The sequence below is a fragment of the Aulonocara stuartgranti genome (genome assembly GCF_965226115.1).
Source record: "Aulonocara stuartgranti genome assembly, chromosome: 4".
NCBI lineage: Eukaryota > Metazoa > Chordata > Actinopteri > Cichliformes > Cichlidae > Aulonocara > Aulonocara stuartgranti.
The window spans coordinates 27,892,466-27,911,336 of record NC_138942.1 but is presented as its reverse complement, the minus strand read 5'-3'; the positions used below and the strand labels follow the sequence as shown (position 1 = coordinate 27,911,336).

The 18,871-nt window shown below is 42.4% G+C and overlaps 1 protein-coding gene across 2 annotated transcripts in view; it reads left to right on the top strand.

Annotated features, from left to right (window-relative positions):
• The first annotated feature begins 6,320 nt into the window (after positions 1-6,320).
• LOC309705328 (myosin-9-like) overlaps positions 6,321-18,871 on the top strand; it is a 31,693-nt gene continuing 19,142 nt past the window's right edge. For both annotated transcript variants that reach the window (XM_082531074.1, XM_082531073.1), the window contains exons 1-2: positions 6,321-6,553; positions 18,290-18,621. In XM_082531074.1, the coding sequence (XP_082387200.1) occupies positions 18,295-18,621 (327 nt within the window). In that variant the 5' untranslated portion in view covers positions 6,321-6,553; positions 18,290-18,294. The remainder of the gene's footprint in view (positions 6,554-18,289; positions 18,622-18,871) is intronic.

The following is an 18,871-nucleotide window of genomic DNA, read 5'->3' as shown; positions in this document are numbered from 1 at the left end:
TTTGCTTGCTTGTAAGTTGCTATGGTGACAGCAAAGAAAGTAATAAATAGCTGTTTTATCACTGGATGTGGTTAATGATTAACAGCAGAGTAGTAAGATTGGGCTTGCTTTTATTTATTTCTTTATTTACGTAGCACTGCACCTCACAGTGACGAGGGATAGAAAGTAAAATGTTACTTTCTGTACTCATATAAACACTTTTAATGTGAGGGGCCTGCCCAATAAAGACTGGAGTGCAAGAGTGAGGCAAGTCTGTATCACTAATGAACCATTCAAAGAATCGAGTGCTTCGTGGTAAAGCAGACAGGAGATGACCTGCCCTGCCTGGAAAGACCCTTCTCTCATCATCGTCTCTATCTCTCGTAATTTTCTCAGCAGAAAACATGCCCAGCCCTGGCCGCTTGCTTTCCCATCCTGGCGTGTCATTACAGAGAGCCCACAGCTGACAGAATCATAGTGACGGCCTTCAGAACTGCTCATTAAAGTCACATCATTTGTCATCTGCACTTTCAGCGGGTCCTGGTTTGGATTAGGTCATTGCAAATGAAGCCCAAGGATGTGCTCACTGATAGTTACTCAGTAGCAGCCAGATCAGAGATCAAGTGATTTTTTTTTTTGTATTATTTAAAAAGAAGGAGGGGGAGGAGGAGGGGGAGGAATTCCACTGGCATTATGTAAGCAGGTGTGCGTAAAGCTAAAGGCCCAGATGTACAAACACAATTGTTGTAAGCTGGATGAAAGACATTCCTGCATAGTTTTTGAGATGTCTGTGAATGTTCTACCATTTCAGCCGCTTTTGTCCCCTTCTGCCTCAGATAATCAGCAACCGCGCCACATGACTTCCTATGCAGTTCCTATACTTTCAGACTGAGGAAAAGAGGTGACTGAAGAGATGACGACAGCCACCAGAGGTTAAAGACCAACATGTAACCCTACACGTCTTCCGCGAAAAACAATAGACCACACCTCCACCCTCTCTCTCTTTCGCTCTCTCTCCCACTCTCTCTCACACTCACTCAACCACCTCTTGTGACCATATAAGGCAAAAAAAGTCAGCGTAAACGGCAAGAGGCAGAGTTGCCAGAATTCTTGCAGTGAGTCTGTCCCACTTTAGAGCCCCAAACTGCTAATGTTCGCTCTCTGTTTGTTCGAAATGGCATCGCTTGTCTCTGAGCCAAACGCTTTTGCCCTGTGTGTGCATTTGGGTGAGGTGCTTATGGGAGAAAGAGCCGATCTGGCACAGGCCTGAGAATTCTGTGTTTATAGTAAATACATATCTGTATTTATATTTTAAACACACACCCTCTCCACCTTGTTAGAGCTGCGCTCTGTTCCAGACAAAGCAGCCACTGTTGCTGTTTCTCTCACTCCCATCAGTGCAATACCTTATGGACTTAGCATGTATTAGGGATGCTGTCTTATCAGCAACGCAACAAAGGGGGAGAGAGACGGACAAAGGAAGACGAGCTGTGCCTGTTTTCCCTTTTACTCCACATTCCCTAGTTTTGTGAGTCAACATGTGTCTTATCACTCCTTCCTGTGTACTGATTGCTAAGGAAAAAGGAGGATGGCGGAGCTGGAACCCAGGGTGAGACTAAAGACAGAATAAATAGCCACTGGACACACCGGTGCTTATTATTGCATTATCATAAAAGCTGAGGAAGCTCTTAATTATTCTTTGCGGTTCGTGCTATTCAAATACACACAAACAAACACTTTGTTTAACTATGTCAAGAGGTTGTGTTAACTGAAGCATGCTGGGTACATAGTCTCGGCAGACAGGGAGATGGTGATGAACAAACCGCATGCGCTGTAATAAGTGTTGTTGACCGGTTAGAGCTAGAGGATGTGGCTCAGACAGTAGCAATAAAGTGGCCCTATTAGAGGTTTCCCGATTTTCTGTCATATATGTGCTGTTAAAATGGCAGAAGCTCCTCATAAAAATAGCCAATGAGTTCAATGTACGTGCAAGTAATCCCAGTGATTGCATGAGCGCTGAAGCCCCTCCCACCTGTTGTTCAGACCTTTTGTTTGCAAGCTGCAGCAAATAGGGAGAAAGTCGGCCTTAAAGGGAGGGTGAAGGAGACGCAAACAGCTTGTTTCAAGACATACGAAAAAAGACATCCTTTACCTCGCCGCACCCCCAACCAGTTGCCGCAGATGGCTGCCATTCCCTGAGCCTGGCTGTTGCCGGAGGCTTCTTCCTGCTAAAAGGGAGTTTTGTCACCAAATACTTGCTCGCTGATTGTTGGGGTTTTCTCTGTTTTATTTTAGGGTCTTTACATTACAATAATACAGAAGCGGGAGTTATTGTGATTTGGTGCTATATAAATAAAACTGAGGGCCTGTGTCAACAGCCAGGATAAGTTGATAAGGATTATTTCGAACTGTGATTCTAGTACACTTCAGGAGTGAAAGAGTGGAGTAGGAAATGAGTACAAGAGGTAAATTTGTTTGCTCTATTATTTGACCTACATCTGAGCTTTTGCATGTACAGACATGTAGGCCCGTGTGTTGCTTGAGGGCACAGACACACACACAAATTCACGCAAGCGGTTACACTCCAAGAGTGGTCAGTGAGTTAACATAGCACCCTTTTTAACGTGCCGTCACTGAATGAGTTCCTTTCTTTCTGACTGGATGATATAATGGCCTTACACACCCTGAATTACAGACACACCCTGCTGCTGCTATTACAACCAACTGAAGGGGGGGAGAAAGAGAGAATGAGCGAGAGAAAGGGAAGAGGGAGGGAGGGAGATGGTGAGGTCAGAGTTGTCCATATTTGGTAATTCTGCTATGTTTTAATCCCACATTTATTTTGCTTCCCACTTCTGTTTGCTTCTCTTTTTCCCCTTTAGATCCAAGATTCTTATCATATGAGAAGCTGTTGTCATATTACAAAATGTGCTTTGAGCTCAGATCTGTTTGTATGTCAGAAGCCTGATTCTCTTGCTTATTCCCCTGTTGTCTTCGCCTCTGCCCCTCTCCTCTTTTGGCATCTGGTCCCTCTCAAGTAACACGTGACCTTTGACCTCTTAGCTGAAAATTCAGATATTTCCCGTCCATCCTAGTAAAGTAGGGATGTGGGGGCTTATTGATTTTTCCATGCAGACACGCTGAATCGTCAGCATTTTGCTCTCCATACATGCGATACCCAGCTGCTAAAACATATAGGAAAACAAACAGACACATTCCACTCATAGTGACACGCAGCGAACATAAATCACACATTGTACTGAAAATGCCATTTTCCTGTGTTTGTCAGCAGATTCCTGTCATGCCTTAGGCCCTGCTGCAATATAAGGCAACTTCTAGGGATAAATGAGCATAATAGTTTGCCTTGTGCAGCGAATGTGTAGTTCAAGTATACCTGTGCTGAAATATATATATAGATATGTGTTATTTCTCTTCAGAATGCCATCATCTGTTTTGTGTTGCCATCTCTTATCAGGGATTACTTCCAAACAGGAAAAACAGAAAGACTTGTCTTAGTAGAAAAACTTGCTTTAAATCAAAAGTGTGCAGTTCGGGTTATAATCCACAGCTCTGACACTTTAACCTCAAGCACTTCGTCATAAATAAGGATCTGTTGTGCTGATTTAGTGGCTTTGGATGAATCACGGTTCAAAATAATCCTTATCTACTTTATACTGGGCAAGGGAGAACCATGGAAAAAACTAAAAACTCTTCAAGGATCAAAAGTAAAGCTTGAAAAGACAGACGGTGGCTGCAGTGACACTTTTCAGTGTTTTTGAAACTTGGTTTCACTTCAGCTATTTGTATGTAATAACTTCGCTCTTCTCCGCGGTTAGTTGACAGAGCAACAACAGCACATAGAGTGGCCCACAGACCGGTTGTACCACATACTTTGTACACTGCCTCCATGACAACGGAGCTCGCTGCAGGCAGACGGGCAGTGCCCGGTCACTACCGCTGAAATGACCATATCAGAGTTATCCGCTCTTATCAAGCTTATTATAATTAAGTGAAACTAAACTTAAAAAAATAATCTTCTGAAAAATATTAAAACTATCCATGCATCTATATTCTACTTATTCAGGGTCACGAGGAGCTGGAGCCTATCCCAGCTGTAATTAGAGTGAGAGGCAGGGTCCATCCTGGGCAGATCGCCAGTCTGTTGCAAGATTAACACAGAGACACGGGTAACCATTCACACTAATTAACCTAACCTCACCAACTGCATGTCTTTGGACTGTGGGAGGAAGCCAGAGTACCGACGCAGAGGTGGGAAGAATATGGCATACAGAAAGTCCTCGGCCTGTGAGGCAACAGTGCTAACCACTGCACCACTGTGTTGCTCATTAAACCTAAATTAAATAATTTTATGAAATTTTGGAAAATAAATCTATCTATCTATCTATCTATCTATCTATCTATCTATCTATCTATCTATCCTAATCCAATCCAATCCTATGGAACATTTTCAAACAATAAAAACTAAACTGAAAGAAGAAACTAAACTAAATTAAATAAAAGTCTTTTGAAAACGGGAAACTATAATAACTCTGGCTCTCACTGACATCATACAGAGTCAATAAAAAAGAGCCTGAAACCTGCATTACTGGAAGCTTTGGTCATTTTGAGCATCCACCAATGCAGCAGCATATACTGACAGCCAAAGCATAATAGTCAGGGTCCACAAACGATGGGTGATAAATTCAAGTGAAAACACAAACCCTTAAAGCAGACAGTGAAGACATCCAATGGCATTTTTATGGGGACACAGAGAAAGTGAAAAAACATTTATTTTCCACTGCTAACGTCTCCCTGCTGGTTGTGGCATGTGCGTTGGCCCTGTGCCTTCAGGGCCCGTTCAGCAAACCGGACCCAAATCACCCGATTTGAAACCCAGAGGGCTGCTTGAAGTAAACAGGTTCATATTGTACTTTCCATTCTCCGGCGTAGACTTTGGCATCAGTAACACAGGACTTTCATCTCGACATCATTCACCCTTTCCTACCACATTCCTGCTTTCCTGTTCTCCATTCCCTCATTCTCTCTTTATCCTTCATTTCTTTCCACAAGGCAACGTTGACGTTAGTTTTAACAGCCAAGTGAAAACTAATGTCAACATGTATTTCTCTCCTTTCACACTAATTAGATCATCACCTGCGGCGGTTCCCATGCAGCGTTAACACGTCTGATCATGAAGCTCGGCTCACTTGTTGGGCGAGTGAAAAGTCACATAACTGTTTTGAATTTTATCTTACACCGTGTTTGTTCTTCAGATCTAATCTCATATCTGACAGGTGGATGGATGCATTTCAATAAACTCACTGGAGAAAAAAAACTGGAGATCTGTTGGGACTGGCCATGGTGCCAGGTGCAGGAGGAAGTTTTAAAAGAGTAATTGCATTTTAAATTACACAATTTAGTTAAATGCATCACAAAAATAAATCCACAACACCTGGTTTCTCGCATCTAAGAGCTTGGGAAAGTGTAGATAAAGTTTTTATATTTAAAAAATCCCTCTGGTGGAAGCAGGAGCCAATAGGCTGAAATTGCTTGTATGTAATGGTGACAGGATGACTGAGTTTTTAAAAATTGGTTAACAGTGAAAAATTCAAGGCCCTCTGCAACCATGCTGCCAAAGTCGGGGTCAGCTGCACACTGGTCTTCCTGACCTCCTTTTAGAGTGGAGACAGCCTGTTTACAGAGAGGAGTGCTTCACAATATTAATACATCTTATGTGTTTAAGCAGACAGAGGTGGGTGTAGAGTTTCAAGAAACCGCTGCCTGAGTTTTTGTTACACCTTAAAAAAGAAAGAGACAGACAGATTAGTAATATGAGTAGCACGCAAGCCTGCATGTGCATGATTTGTCTGCTATCTGACAGCAGAAACGAAATCAAACATCTGGAGCCATCCGTACTAGTTGTTTAGCACGGCGCTCAGGGCAGACTAGACCTCGCTGACACACGAGGGGAGATCCTGAGTGATGCAGTTCATCCTGAGAGTGACTGGTACTTATATGGTCATAAAAATCCTTAGCATGCACATACCTCTCTCATTAAACACAGCTTTATCGGTAACCTCTCTAGTCTCTCCTCCCTCCTCTCAACGCTTTCAAGTTCAGTTTTTTGTTCTTTGTCCCGCCTATTCACTGTCACCCCTCCGCCCTGTGCTGCCTTTAGAAGAAGCCGATTGGACAAAAGTGTCGAGGATTAACAAAGGACGGCGGCCATTGGCCAGGGGGCGGATATGTGACAGCTGGGTCCCGCCTCATCCTGAACCCCACCCCAGGCTCCGGCGGGCCGTTCGCTGACTAAAATTACGCAAACCAGAGACCAGCCAGTGGAAGAGGGAGGGAAAAAGGAAGAGAGAGAGAGAGAGAGAGAGAGAGAGAGAGAGAAAAAAAAGATAGAAAGAGCGACTGACTGAAGTGGAGGAAGCGAGCTCTGTAGTTTAGCCTGAACTCTTCGAAGCTGCTGCCGACAGGAAGATAAGTTTGTCTCACTGCGACGCTGACTGAGCCACACGGTTGTTGTTAGCCACCCTCTTAAAAAAGGCAGCCTGCACCCCAAAAGCAGGTAATTTCTTTCTTGAACACTTTTGTCTGCCATGCTTTCTCCATGTACTCGTTTCTAACTCGTGCAATTCGCTTGTAGCCGCAGCAAGTGCAGTGAACCAGGAAGCAGGGCCTTTTTTTTTCTTTTTTGGCTAGTTCAGGGCTGCAAATAGAGCAAGCTGCTCTGGGTGGAGTGGGACCTCCGTCGGAGTTTTAACCCGAGCTTTATTTAACTTCACAGCACTTTAATATTCAAATAATATACTGTCCATAAACTTTTAATACACGAGTGAGTGTGCAGTATGTGAAGCGTAGGTCTCAGAGTACAGCTTCAGCGTTGTGGCAGCTCGCGAGAAGCTAAAAGTCTTAACGGTAGAGGCAGGAAGTGATTCGCTTGAATGAATGGCACCGTGGGAGGAAAAAAAGAGAGAAAAAAAAAAAAGCCGGGCGAGAGTTTGAGCTGAAGAGAAGAGGTGGAAGTTCAGGCTATCCGAACACCGGCTCGGTGTAAGATATGAATGCTTAGTTTGTGCTACACAACACCGCTACACAACTTATCGGTGTGTAGCGGTGGGAGACAGACACTGAGCCGGTGATATGTCTGGCTGGCAGGGTGACGTCAGTGGATCGCCGAGCTGAGCGTTTCCGCCACTGACCAGCTTTACCCATACTAAACCATGTCACCTGCATGTCTGTGCACTGCTACTGCCAACATGGTGGCATGAGGAACACATTTTACTGTGATTTTTGGGAGAGGCATAGAGAAGTCGGACAAACTCATAGGTGGGCTAATATGGATGTTTCAGAAGCTTAACTTGTATTATGTGATTGTCTGTACTATGTGAAGTACATATTTCTAGATAGATTTATTATTAAAATATTCTAGTTCACCTGGGAGGCACTTAACGTTTATTATCTCATTAGATAAAAGTCCAATGGGTTTCCAGTAAGGCTAAGGTTTCATTCTTCATACACTCATTGATTGCCTGATATGAAAGCAGTTTTTCCAGTCAGCATTATTCCAGGCCAAGATAGTGAAGAACGAAAATAGAGATGCATGTAAAAAATGCAGTGAATGTTATCCACATAGAGGATCTAAAGTCATTAAGGGGTGAAGCAGAAGGAAGTATTTCGCAGCGTGAGATGGGCATGATGATAAAAGATGTGGTTGTTATGTAGATGAGCCAGATGTTAAGTCAGAGTGGTTCCTGCAGTGCCAGCTTAAAATGACCAGGCTTGTCTTGTAATTACAGTGCGGTCCACTCTGATGAACATTAGCTGGGCAGCGTGACTTTTTCCATTTTACATAAGAGCTGGAAGGGCTCGGTATCGGCTCAGTCTGAGTGCATTTTTATTTGTGCAACCCAGTGACCCAAATTTACCTCTAAAGGCTTTACGAACTGTAAAACATGAGACGCCATGTAATTTTAGAGCCTCGAAAGTCATCACGGGAAACTTTGAGTTCAAGCTCAGGCAAAGCGTGCATGCGTCTGCAGTGGAAATGTTGATCTGCAAGCACAGATTACAAAAAAGCATCTCTAGTTAGTTCAGGCTCAAAGAGAACATGCATGTTACGGCAACATTTGGGCCAATCACAGATTTTCAGTGTTCCATTCAAATCAGGACCAATCATGTCATACCAGTGTGCATCCTCCTGAGTGATGTGCTTTGTCAGTATCATTTGTTTGCATCTGTTAGATGACGCATAGTTGTTTGCACTCAGGGACTGTGGATAGTCATTTAGGCTATGACAAGCACCAAAGTTCAGCATTTTGGGGGAAGAAATGCACAAAGTCTGCATCAAATCAGACTTGGGCATCCCAGCAGCTCTGGCACTCCTCCACCCAAACCTGCTTCTCATTGTAGAAGGTGTTAGTGGTCTCAGAGGGAGGCAGCGTGGCACCCTTTTGCTTTTAAACACAAACGCTTATTTCATATCAGTTGGTTTCTGCCAAGAAAGTCTTAAACCACAGTGCAAGGTTACTACAGTAACAATGCTTGCAGGCTGAGCAGTGATCAGTATTAGTCATTGTAGTAGCAGAAGAATAGCCACAGCTTGTGCAGAATTCTTCTATAAATGGCATCTCAGGGTGACCTTTCTCCGGATGAGTCTCCCTGAGAGCAGCAGTCATGTGCTTAAAGTCTGATGCTTGAAGGGTCACATGGGGTGACATGTTGTATGTCATATCCTGTTATTCGCAAGAGTCATTTTGGCAAATTAATACATTGTGCAACATCTTCTCTGGAGGCCAGTTCTCCTCTCCCATTGCCAGTTTCGGTGCTGTTATGGAGCCCCCCTGCAGAGATCGTTACATTCCATCATTCATGTGTCAGCAATGTCCATACTCGAGGCCCTCCTGGGGGGGGGGGCGGCAGTTATGTACCGTAGTCCTGACAAAATTGAATGCAGGCCTCTTTTAAAATGTGAACAGGGTGCTGGTGTGTGAGGCTGTTCAGTCTTTTCAGAGTGTTACGGTCTGAGGGAACTTGCCTGTGGATGTTTAGATTTCATTGAAGGGTGGATGTCCCAGCTGGGGAAGATTATTTGCAGGCCCCCTGCTTTTGTTGCTCTGTGGAGAGGGCAGTGTGACATTATTTGGCACATTGCGATCGTTTACCCTGTCTCAGTGTTATTTGAAGAAATGTCAGGTATTCCTATTCTGCCTTTTTGAACTACATTCGCATGTGCAGTAATTCCTGCAGTTTAGATCGCCAAGAAAACCAGATTGGAATATGTGCTGGGCTTTTTTTAGGGCTGAGAGTAATGGGGCATACTTGAATTAATTATGAAACCTGTCTGTTGAAAATGATGAAAAAAAAGGTTCTGGCTTTCTAAAATGTGACTTTACTTTGGTTTAAGCTTTTAACTTTTCTTGAAATAGTTTTAATGCTCAGTAAAATGGTAATGTTTAAAATCGTGTGTGTCTTTGACACAAGATTCACAAATATAAACAAAACATTCCTGTCAGAGGAGATTGCCAAGTTTGTTTGTTTTTGTTTTTTTTCATTAAGCATAGCAGAGCCGATCGTATCCTCTCTCAGTATGTAGCAGTGTCAGCTGCGAGCGACACTGGCTTAAATTCATTTTCATGTATTAAAGGCAGTATCAAACATTAACAGATTTTAGCCTGTGGAGTCTGAATGCAGTATGTCATTAATGCTGGCCTTTAATTCAAGTCATTCAAACTGCTGCTTTCTCCTGAATGTCTCTTCTAATTTAGCTCTGCCTCAGTTAGTGGTTGACCCGACTACTCTCAAGGATATGCAGACTGTGGGTTTTTTCTTTTCTTTCTTTCTTTAAACAGCTTTGTATTTCCTTGTTGTGTCAGTCTTCTTATCAGACCTTTCTCTGTGACCTCTGTTCACAGTGCACGTTCTTCGTTTTACCTCCCCTGTCTCTTTTCCTATTCTTATTAAATCCCCCCCTCCCCCCCCCCCCCCCCCACACCACACACACACACACACACACACACACACACACACACACCTGTGAGGTTTCAATAGAGCCCAACAATGGCAGGAAATGACTGTGCTCTGACTTAGTCTACATAAACAAAAGACTTGTTGAGATTTCAGGTCTTGAAGGACAGACCTTGACTTATGCCTCCTTGTGGCAATGGCTCAGCAGATGGTGCTTCTTTGTGTTCAGTAACGCTAATTATGAGGTATTGTTTGATTAGAGATTACAGTCATACAGTTGAGCCTTCTCAGAGTGCCAGTTAATGATCATACAGTTTTGTTTTGTTTTTTTTTTTTTTTCTGGGATTATTGAAGTGGCTGTCCAAAATCTTGTCTTGTAAAAAAAACATTTTCAAAGTTCTAGTTAGCAGGCTTTACTTATTCATGTAAACGTACGTTTTTCAGTGTGAACCAAGACAAAAGCTGGGTTGAGGTTAAAAGGCCTGAAACAGGGAAGGTTTCTAATCTGCCGTGACTGTAGTAAAGCTCAGTTGCATTTCTGCATATGACCTAAATGTACTTTGTCCGTGGTTGGGTGGGCGTGTGTGACCTACACACCTGTTTTAACTGTGCGGAAAGGCAATTGATACTCGGGACGAAGTGAGAGACAGTTTTGCACTATGAACTTTGAAATGTGCTGAGTAATATGCCTAATATTTGACTTCCGTTGGACAGTTTATTCACATGTTAATCCAAAATTTGACTACATGCCAGCTGTCCAGGTTGTCAGACTGTCATGTGGTTCTCCAAAGACTGTTAATGTGTCTTTTTATGAGATGATTTTTTTTTCTTTTAAAAAGAAGACAGCTTTGTATTGTCTGAATCTCTCAAAGGGAGTGACCTAAGTAGCGATAACAAGTGATAAGGCTGAGACAAACCGCATGGCAATCCACAAAGTAGAAGCAGCAGATGGAGGCTTTCTGCTGGTAGAATTAAATGTATAAGAACATACGAAAAGTGAAACTATAAAAGTAGCAGATTTCCTTCACTGTGTCTGTCAGAAATCTAATGCGTAGCTGTTCCAGTGCAGCTTTCCTCCTAAGAAAGATTGCTGCTGACAAACAGAAATGTGTATCTTAACTCCCTTCTGCATTCTTTCACTGTCTATTAAAAGGCTTACGTAACGATCTGTGAGCTATCACATAGTCAATACGGTTGGAGTGTTTTTCTAAAAGGGCAGGCGAAGTAACCAGTCGTTTGGGCTGTGGTGTAACAGGGTGGTTGTTTCAAAGATAACGGAAATCTGTTCTGTGACCCTGAAACTGTTGCAGTTGTCAGGCGGATGACCTATTTCAAATGGTCTGTCATTTTAAATCAACATTTAATCTTAACTATTGCTTGGATTGGGTGGAGGTGAAATTGATGTATTGGAAACTGATGACTTAAAAGTAACATTGAAATGCTTGACTTGAGGCAGTATGTGGAAAGATCATGTTCCCTCTCCAATTCTTTTTATTTTTTTATTTTTTTTTATGCACTGTCTCCACGGTAAAAACTTGTGTTGTGATCAAGTGCAAGAGAGTTAACTTAAAGTAAAAGAAGTGCTTGAAAAGGTCAGCTAGAATGATTTGTAGTTGTTGAGCTCAGACTGTAATATTAACGATGAACTTTGCAGTGTGATCGCACCTTTTGGTTAGTAAGCCTTGTAGTGTTGCGACTTTACCGTCTTGGTGTTTTAAAATGTGCACGATTGAGTGGATCTGACTAAGAAACTGAGAGACAATAGTAGCTTATCTGTCTACCTACACATGTAAGCCATGTCAAGCATACACTTCTTTATATTTTTATGCTCTGTTGGTGTCGTCCATTCAGAAACTAAAAAGAAAACTTATACTACTTTCTACTTTAACCAAAGGAGTTGCCTCTTTGCTGACCAGTAGAAAAGTATGTCCATCTTCGGTATACAGTCCATCTGCTGAAAAGTGAAGTCACTGTGCAAGTGCATTAAATCTGTACTCTTGTGCTAATGCTCAAAAGGGCCTGACTTCTGTCTGTGAAAACAAATGCATTACTTTAGAAGTCTGAGAAAGCTATTGCATGGGGATTCCACAAAAAATCACCTCTCGTTCTTCATTTCTAGTTTAAAAATAATGATATTAAAAAATTGATGGCCAAAATGCACAAGCAAGATCTTCACAACAGAACCTCATAACCAGTAGGTGACATAATGGTGGCTGCGTGTGCCTCTGCATATAGTGTATGGTTTAAAAGGGCCTGCTTGGCACTAAATTTATGAAGGCAGGTATACCCAAACACTCATAGTTCAATTGTTACATCCACTATTTTGCTATCAGTCAAATCTAATTCAGATGAACACACTTAAACATGACTGTGGTGTTGGTGAAGAAGTTCACTAGCTCATCTGAAAAGGTTGTGGGGGGGTCAGACTAAAGTCTGAGTTCATATGATGTTGTAGGGGCCCCTAGCTGCAAGTGGTAGATGGCAGTGGCTAGCTTACAGTGCAGTGAAATTTGATCCTGGTTGGGGCAGGAATGTGAAAAGTAATGTGGAAAGTGATGTAGGTCTGTCATGCAGTGTGGTTATTTTTCCAGCCAGGGCTTAATTTACTCCTCAGTCCTCAGATCTGCTCAGCATGGGCTCAAGAAAAGCGCCACCTTTCTTCTCCTCGAAAGACTCGCACACAACAAGTTCCTCAAATGGCAAAATAGTTTTCTCAGCTTGTCATTTCCTCTTTCCTCCTCCCCTCCCTTCTCCTTGCCCCACCCTTGTGCCACTTTCAGAGGAGGAGGGTGAAGGAAGTAGAGAGAGTTGACGTGTAAGCCCATAATGAATTTTGACTGACTGGCTCAGTACCTTAGCGGCTCCTGTCTGGCACACACTCATGTCATGAGAGGGCAGACTCGCAGTGATCAGCTCAAACTGTGAGGGGGTCGAATGCAGTAAAGCTATGACAGAGGAGGCATTGATGCAGTAAAAATAGACAAAGTAGTATTTGTTGGAATGAGGAACATAAACGGATGAAGGGTGTCAACGGGTTAAAACAATGTCCACAGCATGAGAAAGGCAACTGAGGACGAGCAGGCTTGGCTCAGCTTATGTTAGTGGGATGCTGTGATGAGATGCTGTTGGTGGGAGTACAGTGTTATTGACTTTGGCAGGATTATTAATAGAAAGGCAGCAATGTCAGCTCAGCACAGCTGGTTTTATGGGTTCCTTTCAGCTGGAACAGGAGGGTTTGACTTTACATGGTCAAGCTGTGGCGGAGGTTGTCACGACTCCAGTTTTTTTTTTTTTTTTTTTTAAACTGTTTTTTTTAAACTGTAACTTGGTGAGGTGGAAAAGAAAGACGGCTGTTGTTTGTTTTTGTTTTTTTAAAACTGATGAATCGAGGGTCTCAGCTTTAAAGGTCTTGAGTTCACCTTCTTTCTAAACGTTATGTTTCCCTTTTCCTTTCCTCGTTCCTCCTGCACTTCTTTCTAAATGTCCTGGCTCCTGCATTGCTTCCTCTGTTTGGAACCACACTGCTCTGTGATGTAGGTTTGCACACCGGCCTTTGTTCTCATCCTCATGTTGTCTTTTGGTTCCTCTTCCTCTTTCAATCAGATTGTCTAATGGGGTAGAGCTAACTAACTCTGATTATTTTTTTTTATTTAAATATATTTTTTGAATGGGTTTTCAGTCATTGCCCATAAAACTGTGCCGTGCTGGTTTCAGGATGACTGTCCAAGTGTCTGCCACCATGTAATCACTTAATAAGTAATCTGTGTTATGAAAATCTAGATGAGTTGAAGTCAGGCTAAGCAGAATAGATGGTGTTTTTGCAGCCAAGTGTCACTCCACAGACAGGGATTCAGAGAACGCTTGATTCTTACAGGATTATGGATGCATTGGCAGCAGGGCTTCAAGAACGAGGAATTGTGATCCTCAAGCAGGGGGTGGGTTTCATGAGCTTTAATGCACAGTGTTTTATCTCAATGTCAAATCAACATCCAAGACTTACTGTAACTGTTAAGCTCTACGGGGAAAAGCCAAGGTCTAAAATTGGCTGTTCTTTATCCCTCGTCTTCTACCTTCTATATAGAACAGGCCTTGCCAAGCTAGAATAGCTACTGGGAGTAATTTTAGACCTCATTGCTCTCTGGAGAGCTAGTTTGAAGTATGTCACAGTTATCTGTGTCAGGCATGTGAGTCGGACTATGGCAGACGTCATTGTTAGATTGGACTTTAGTCCTCTTTTACTGCTTGGCTGATTCTTTCTTTTATAGGTGACGGTAAACTGACTTTATGTGGTTAGGACAAAAACATTTTGAGTAAGTCAGACATAATGTAAGTGGGAATGAACAAATAGAAAAAGACTCTGTGGATTAATTGGTAAGAAAAACAACTGCTTGCAGCAGTTTCCACACATTAAATGTCTAAACTGCAGTTTCGTATGAAAGACTTCTGGTTAACATTAATTTAAAATGAATAAACTAGCAAGTAGGGCTGGGCCATATTATACCGTTCACGGTAATACCGGTATAATGTTAGGCAACGATAGGAAAATGAAATATCGCGATAGAATGGGAGTAAAACGCGCATGCGCAGTGCCTTTGTTTTCATACGCACATGGCCGATTGTTGAGTGAAACAGATGAACCAGAATTGGTTTGTAAAAATGGTGCAACTTCCGTGATGTGGAACTGGTTTGGTGTTTGTCCGTCAGATACACCACAAAGCACATTTTTTTTGCAGAACATGCCGTTCTAAGATGCTCTTAAATCTGGGAGTAATCTGGGTCCTAAACTCCGTATGCTTCAGGTCAAACAACACTGCAGCATCACTTAGAGTTAAAAACTGTCTAAATTCTTTCATCTTTAATAAAACGATCAGCATTGCTGCTTTACCAGGTGTAACTATAAAGTTTAACTTCCAGGCATCCATGAAAACAAAAGTTATTACATTTAACGGAGTTAGAAGTTAGCAGGAAGCTAGCGGAAGTTAGCTCGCTAGTTTCGCTAGTTACCTAAGCATGATATTGCATGTTCTGACTGAGAGATTTCTGAAAAAATTCAAACGTACAGCTCTGCTATCACTTCCACCATAAATGAAGACAGGAAACTAAACAGCAGTGACGTTTGTAGGGTTACTGAAGTTTGGCTAGCTGGTATATAATGATGTGCTACGTGATCGCTAGCGACACAGCTATGTTAGCATAACATAAACAGTGAAGCTGGAGGACGAACACTAACACTTTTCCACTTATAAAAGTTAACGTGAAGGTTCTTCATGGTTAGAGACAAATGCAATCGCATGGCAGGATGCTGTAAACGGACCAAACTTCAGTCAGGAGAACAACTGAGATAATCCATCCACAATACGAGGTTAGTCATTAATATACTGCAACAACATGGGAATAGAGCAGCTACCAGAGAATTCAACATTAATGAATCAATGGTACAGAAGTGGAGGAAGCAAGAAGAATGAGTTTAATAAAGTTTGATTTATCTGACTGCTTTGTTTCGCTTAATGTGCCTTATAATCCCGTGCACCTTATGGTCCGAAAAATGCGTACTGCACACTGCAGTTTAATGTTGCAAAGCACCTCTTTTTGACTTCAGTGGATATTATACATGGTTATGCTCAGGATATGTCAGCCCATTTCTACTGGAAATGCCTTTTGGTTAAACTTTCAGCAAGGAATTTGCATTTGCACTGTTACATTTTTATAAAGCTTTAATGTACATAAAAACCAGCTTCTTGTTTAAGTGAAAATAAATGGAAGGTTGTCTTTTTGCGCTAGTAATGTTGTGGAGTTGTATTTTGTCTCGCATCAATTATATCGTCGGTTATATCGTTATCGCAAATTTTCAAATATATATCGTGATAAATATTTTTGGCCATATCGCCCTGCTCTACTAGCAAGTATTTGATCCTTAAGCAATGTGACTGCAGCAACAGATGATGTGTGTATTTGTTAAGATTATTTGATACTTTTTATAGTGGCCTGGCAAACATGTCTCCCTGTACCTTTGAATCATAGCAAGCTAAAACAAACCAGAGTGCTGGGTGTGTTCTGTTTCACTTCTTGTTTTTGCCAGACAACAAAGCTGCAGGGATTATAATCAGTTATGGCTCGTATACAAACTCTGCACGGGGCCAAGTGATCTGAATGTAGAGGGGCAAGTAATGGCCAAAAGAATTTTAAAGGAGTATGGGAGCACTGTCAGAGATGCACTACAAGGAATGAAGAGCTCTCAAAAGTATGGAGCAATGTTTGTGAAACCCCTAAAGGCACACTTGACATGCTAATGTGACAGGAAGAAGCCATAGAAAATGGGTTTGAGGAAGATGTAAGGGGAGAGGTATATAGGACAGAAATTTGTGGAATGCTTTTAGATGCTGTCTCTCCCTGATAAAGAGTGAGTATGGGAGGAATGTGACCCTGAAAAGACTGGAAAACAAAAGGGGAAGGGTGGGTGCTGGTGTTAGGATTGTGCACAGGGAGTCTGAAGGCAGAGGAGGAAGCTTGTGGCCAACTGAGAGAGAAAGCAGGACAAATTTGCCCCACGTTCTATTAGAGGATGGGGTCTGTAGACCACGGATGAGCTAGTGGGCGTGGTGCACAGTGATGGACGTCAGCTGTGGCTTAGTCTGGCAGAGTGTTGATGGAGGACATGAAGCCGCAGGGGTCATGAGAAGAATGCCTCTGCTTTCTTTCTCAGAGCTCAGGGTTAATGTGCTGGAACAAGCAGCACTTTAGTATCTTAGTAGTTTTTTGGTTTAGGTCCTCCAGAGTCTGTCACATTGAGAACAATTTATGAATGCTTCAGAGTTTAAAAGTTGTGTCCCTCTGGCTGAGAGTCTCCGCTGTTGTAATGCAAGAGCAACTATACACAAATTCACTGCATCTCTAAATTTGGGGCTTTAGGGGGAAATGTGTGAGCTGTGAAGTTACACTGCTGTTGAACGGCTCTGGAAATGTAAGACTTGTAAATCAGTGGTGTGTACAAGCAGCATTTTACTATGCTGAGCATGAGTAATTTGAACCTTGTCCCACTGGACCTGCAGTGTGAAATTGCTCTCATCAAACACTTGACTACCTCTATATATTCATTTAGATACAGTCATGACTACCTAAGCCCGACCTCCGCTGTGTTTTTCTTGACGTTTGCATATGAGTGACCAAGCAAATGCAAACTGTCTGTGTGCTTGGTTACCCTTAGAGGTGAGGGAACACTAGAAAAGACCAAGAACCCTGGTGATGCTGGGAAAATTGGTGTGGGTCTCCCGCTGTGCTGGAATGATCATTTAGATAGTAAAGGCTGGGGGTACTGGTGTCTGTGAAAGAAAACTACGTTCGGTTAATTGCTCACAGCGTCTCTGCACTGACTGTTTGGGCGGTTTGGCTGTAGCCTGCTCGTGCTTTTTTTTTTTTTTTTGCTTGCCTTACTGGTTGTACTAGTCTAGTCACTTTCCATATGGGTTAAACCACAGCACTCCCTGTCAGCAAGCTGTTATTTATAAGCGTGTATAGACTAGGCTGAGCAGTGATTTCAATCTATATGATTAGATCTGATGTTTATCTGTATGCACTTGTGTGTAGTGTGAACTGCAACATTCAGTGTGAATCTCATTTGTTTTGTATTCATTTATAATTCATGAGTTTTATCAAACTTGGTAGTTCTCCTCCTACTTGATAGTTTTGCAACGCATTAGTGAGAGAGGAGGCGTTTTTGGATGGGCCTCAAGGTGACTACTCGGTGTCTATTGGAAAGGGGAAAGTACGAATGACATGTATGTGGGTGGCACCACACAAACATTTCAACTTACTCTAAATAATAAACCAAAACAATCAAGCAGAAATGTGAAAAGGGACTTTTCCTTTAGTTCCTGAAACCTCTTGATAAGCGCTATAATTCATCAACCAGTTTATCTCTAAAATCAAACGAGCACCATGACCAGCCAGTAAAAGACTGTACTGGAGCAGTTAGCCAAACTGCAGGCCCCCCCTGTTGGTACTGCTGTCTCTGTGATCCAGACACATGTTTCTTCCCTGCCACTCGAAATTTGATTAGGTGTTCACAGCGTTTAGCCTCGGAGTAACAGAGCCTTGTTTGAACTGTTTCCTTTATGTCAACGCAGAGCCGTATTGCTCTTGTATATTAGTGGTGACCTGTGCATTCCTCGGAGATTACACGTGTAGACAGATGGATACCAAATAGAGAAGGAGTTAAACAGGAAATTGCATGTAATAGTTTTCTTTGAAGATGTGAAACTGCTCATTAGATTTTAGTGTGACACTAATCTCCCTGCACCGCTAACAACAAGCAATGTTTCTTTTTCTCTCTGTAAAACAGCAACCATGTCGGATGCAGACAAGTTTCTGTACGTGGACCGTAATGTGGTCAACAACCCACTGGCACAAGCTGACTGGGCTTCCAAGAAGCTGGTATGGGTGCCCTCGGAGCGCCTGGGGTTCGAGGCCGGCTCCATCAAGGAGGAGCACGGCGACGAGTGCGTTGTGGAGCTGGCAGACTCTGGAAAGAAGATCCGAGTGAACAAGGATGACATCCAGAAGATGAACCCCCCGAAGTTCAGCAAGGTCGAGGACATGGCCGAGCTCACGTGTCTGAATGAGGCATCCGTGCTGCATAACCTGAAAGAGAGATATTACTCTGGTCTTATATATGTAAGTATGGAGCACTGACCTTCTGTTGCTCTGTTCATTCTGTCTGCTGAAATCTAACATCACAATAATATACTAGATGTGATTTCTATTTATATTCACCCACATATCATTAATCTTGGATCCTATTATAGTAGCTTTGCAAGATTCAAGGCTTAAGCTGCAATTGAAAATGACATTCAATTAAATGATGCACTAATGTGCTTATTTTCTAATAAAGAAAATACATTTTGCAATCATTATGTTCACTATT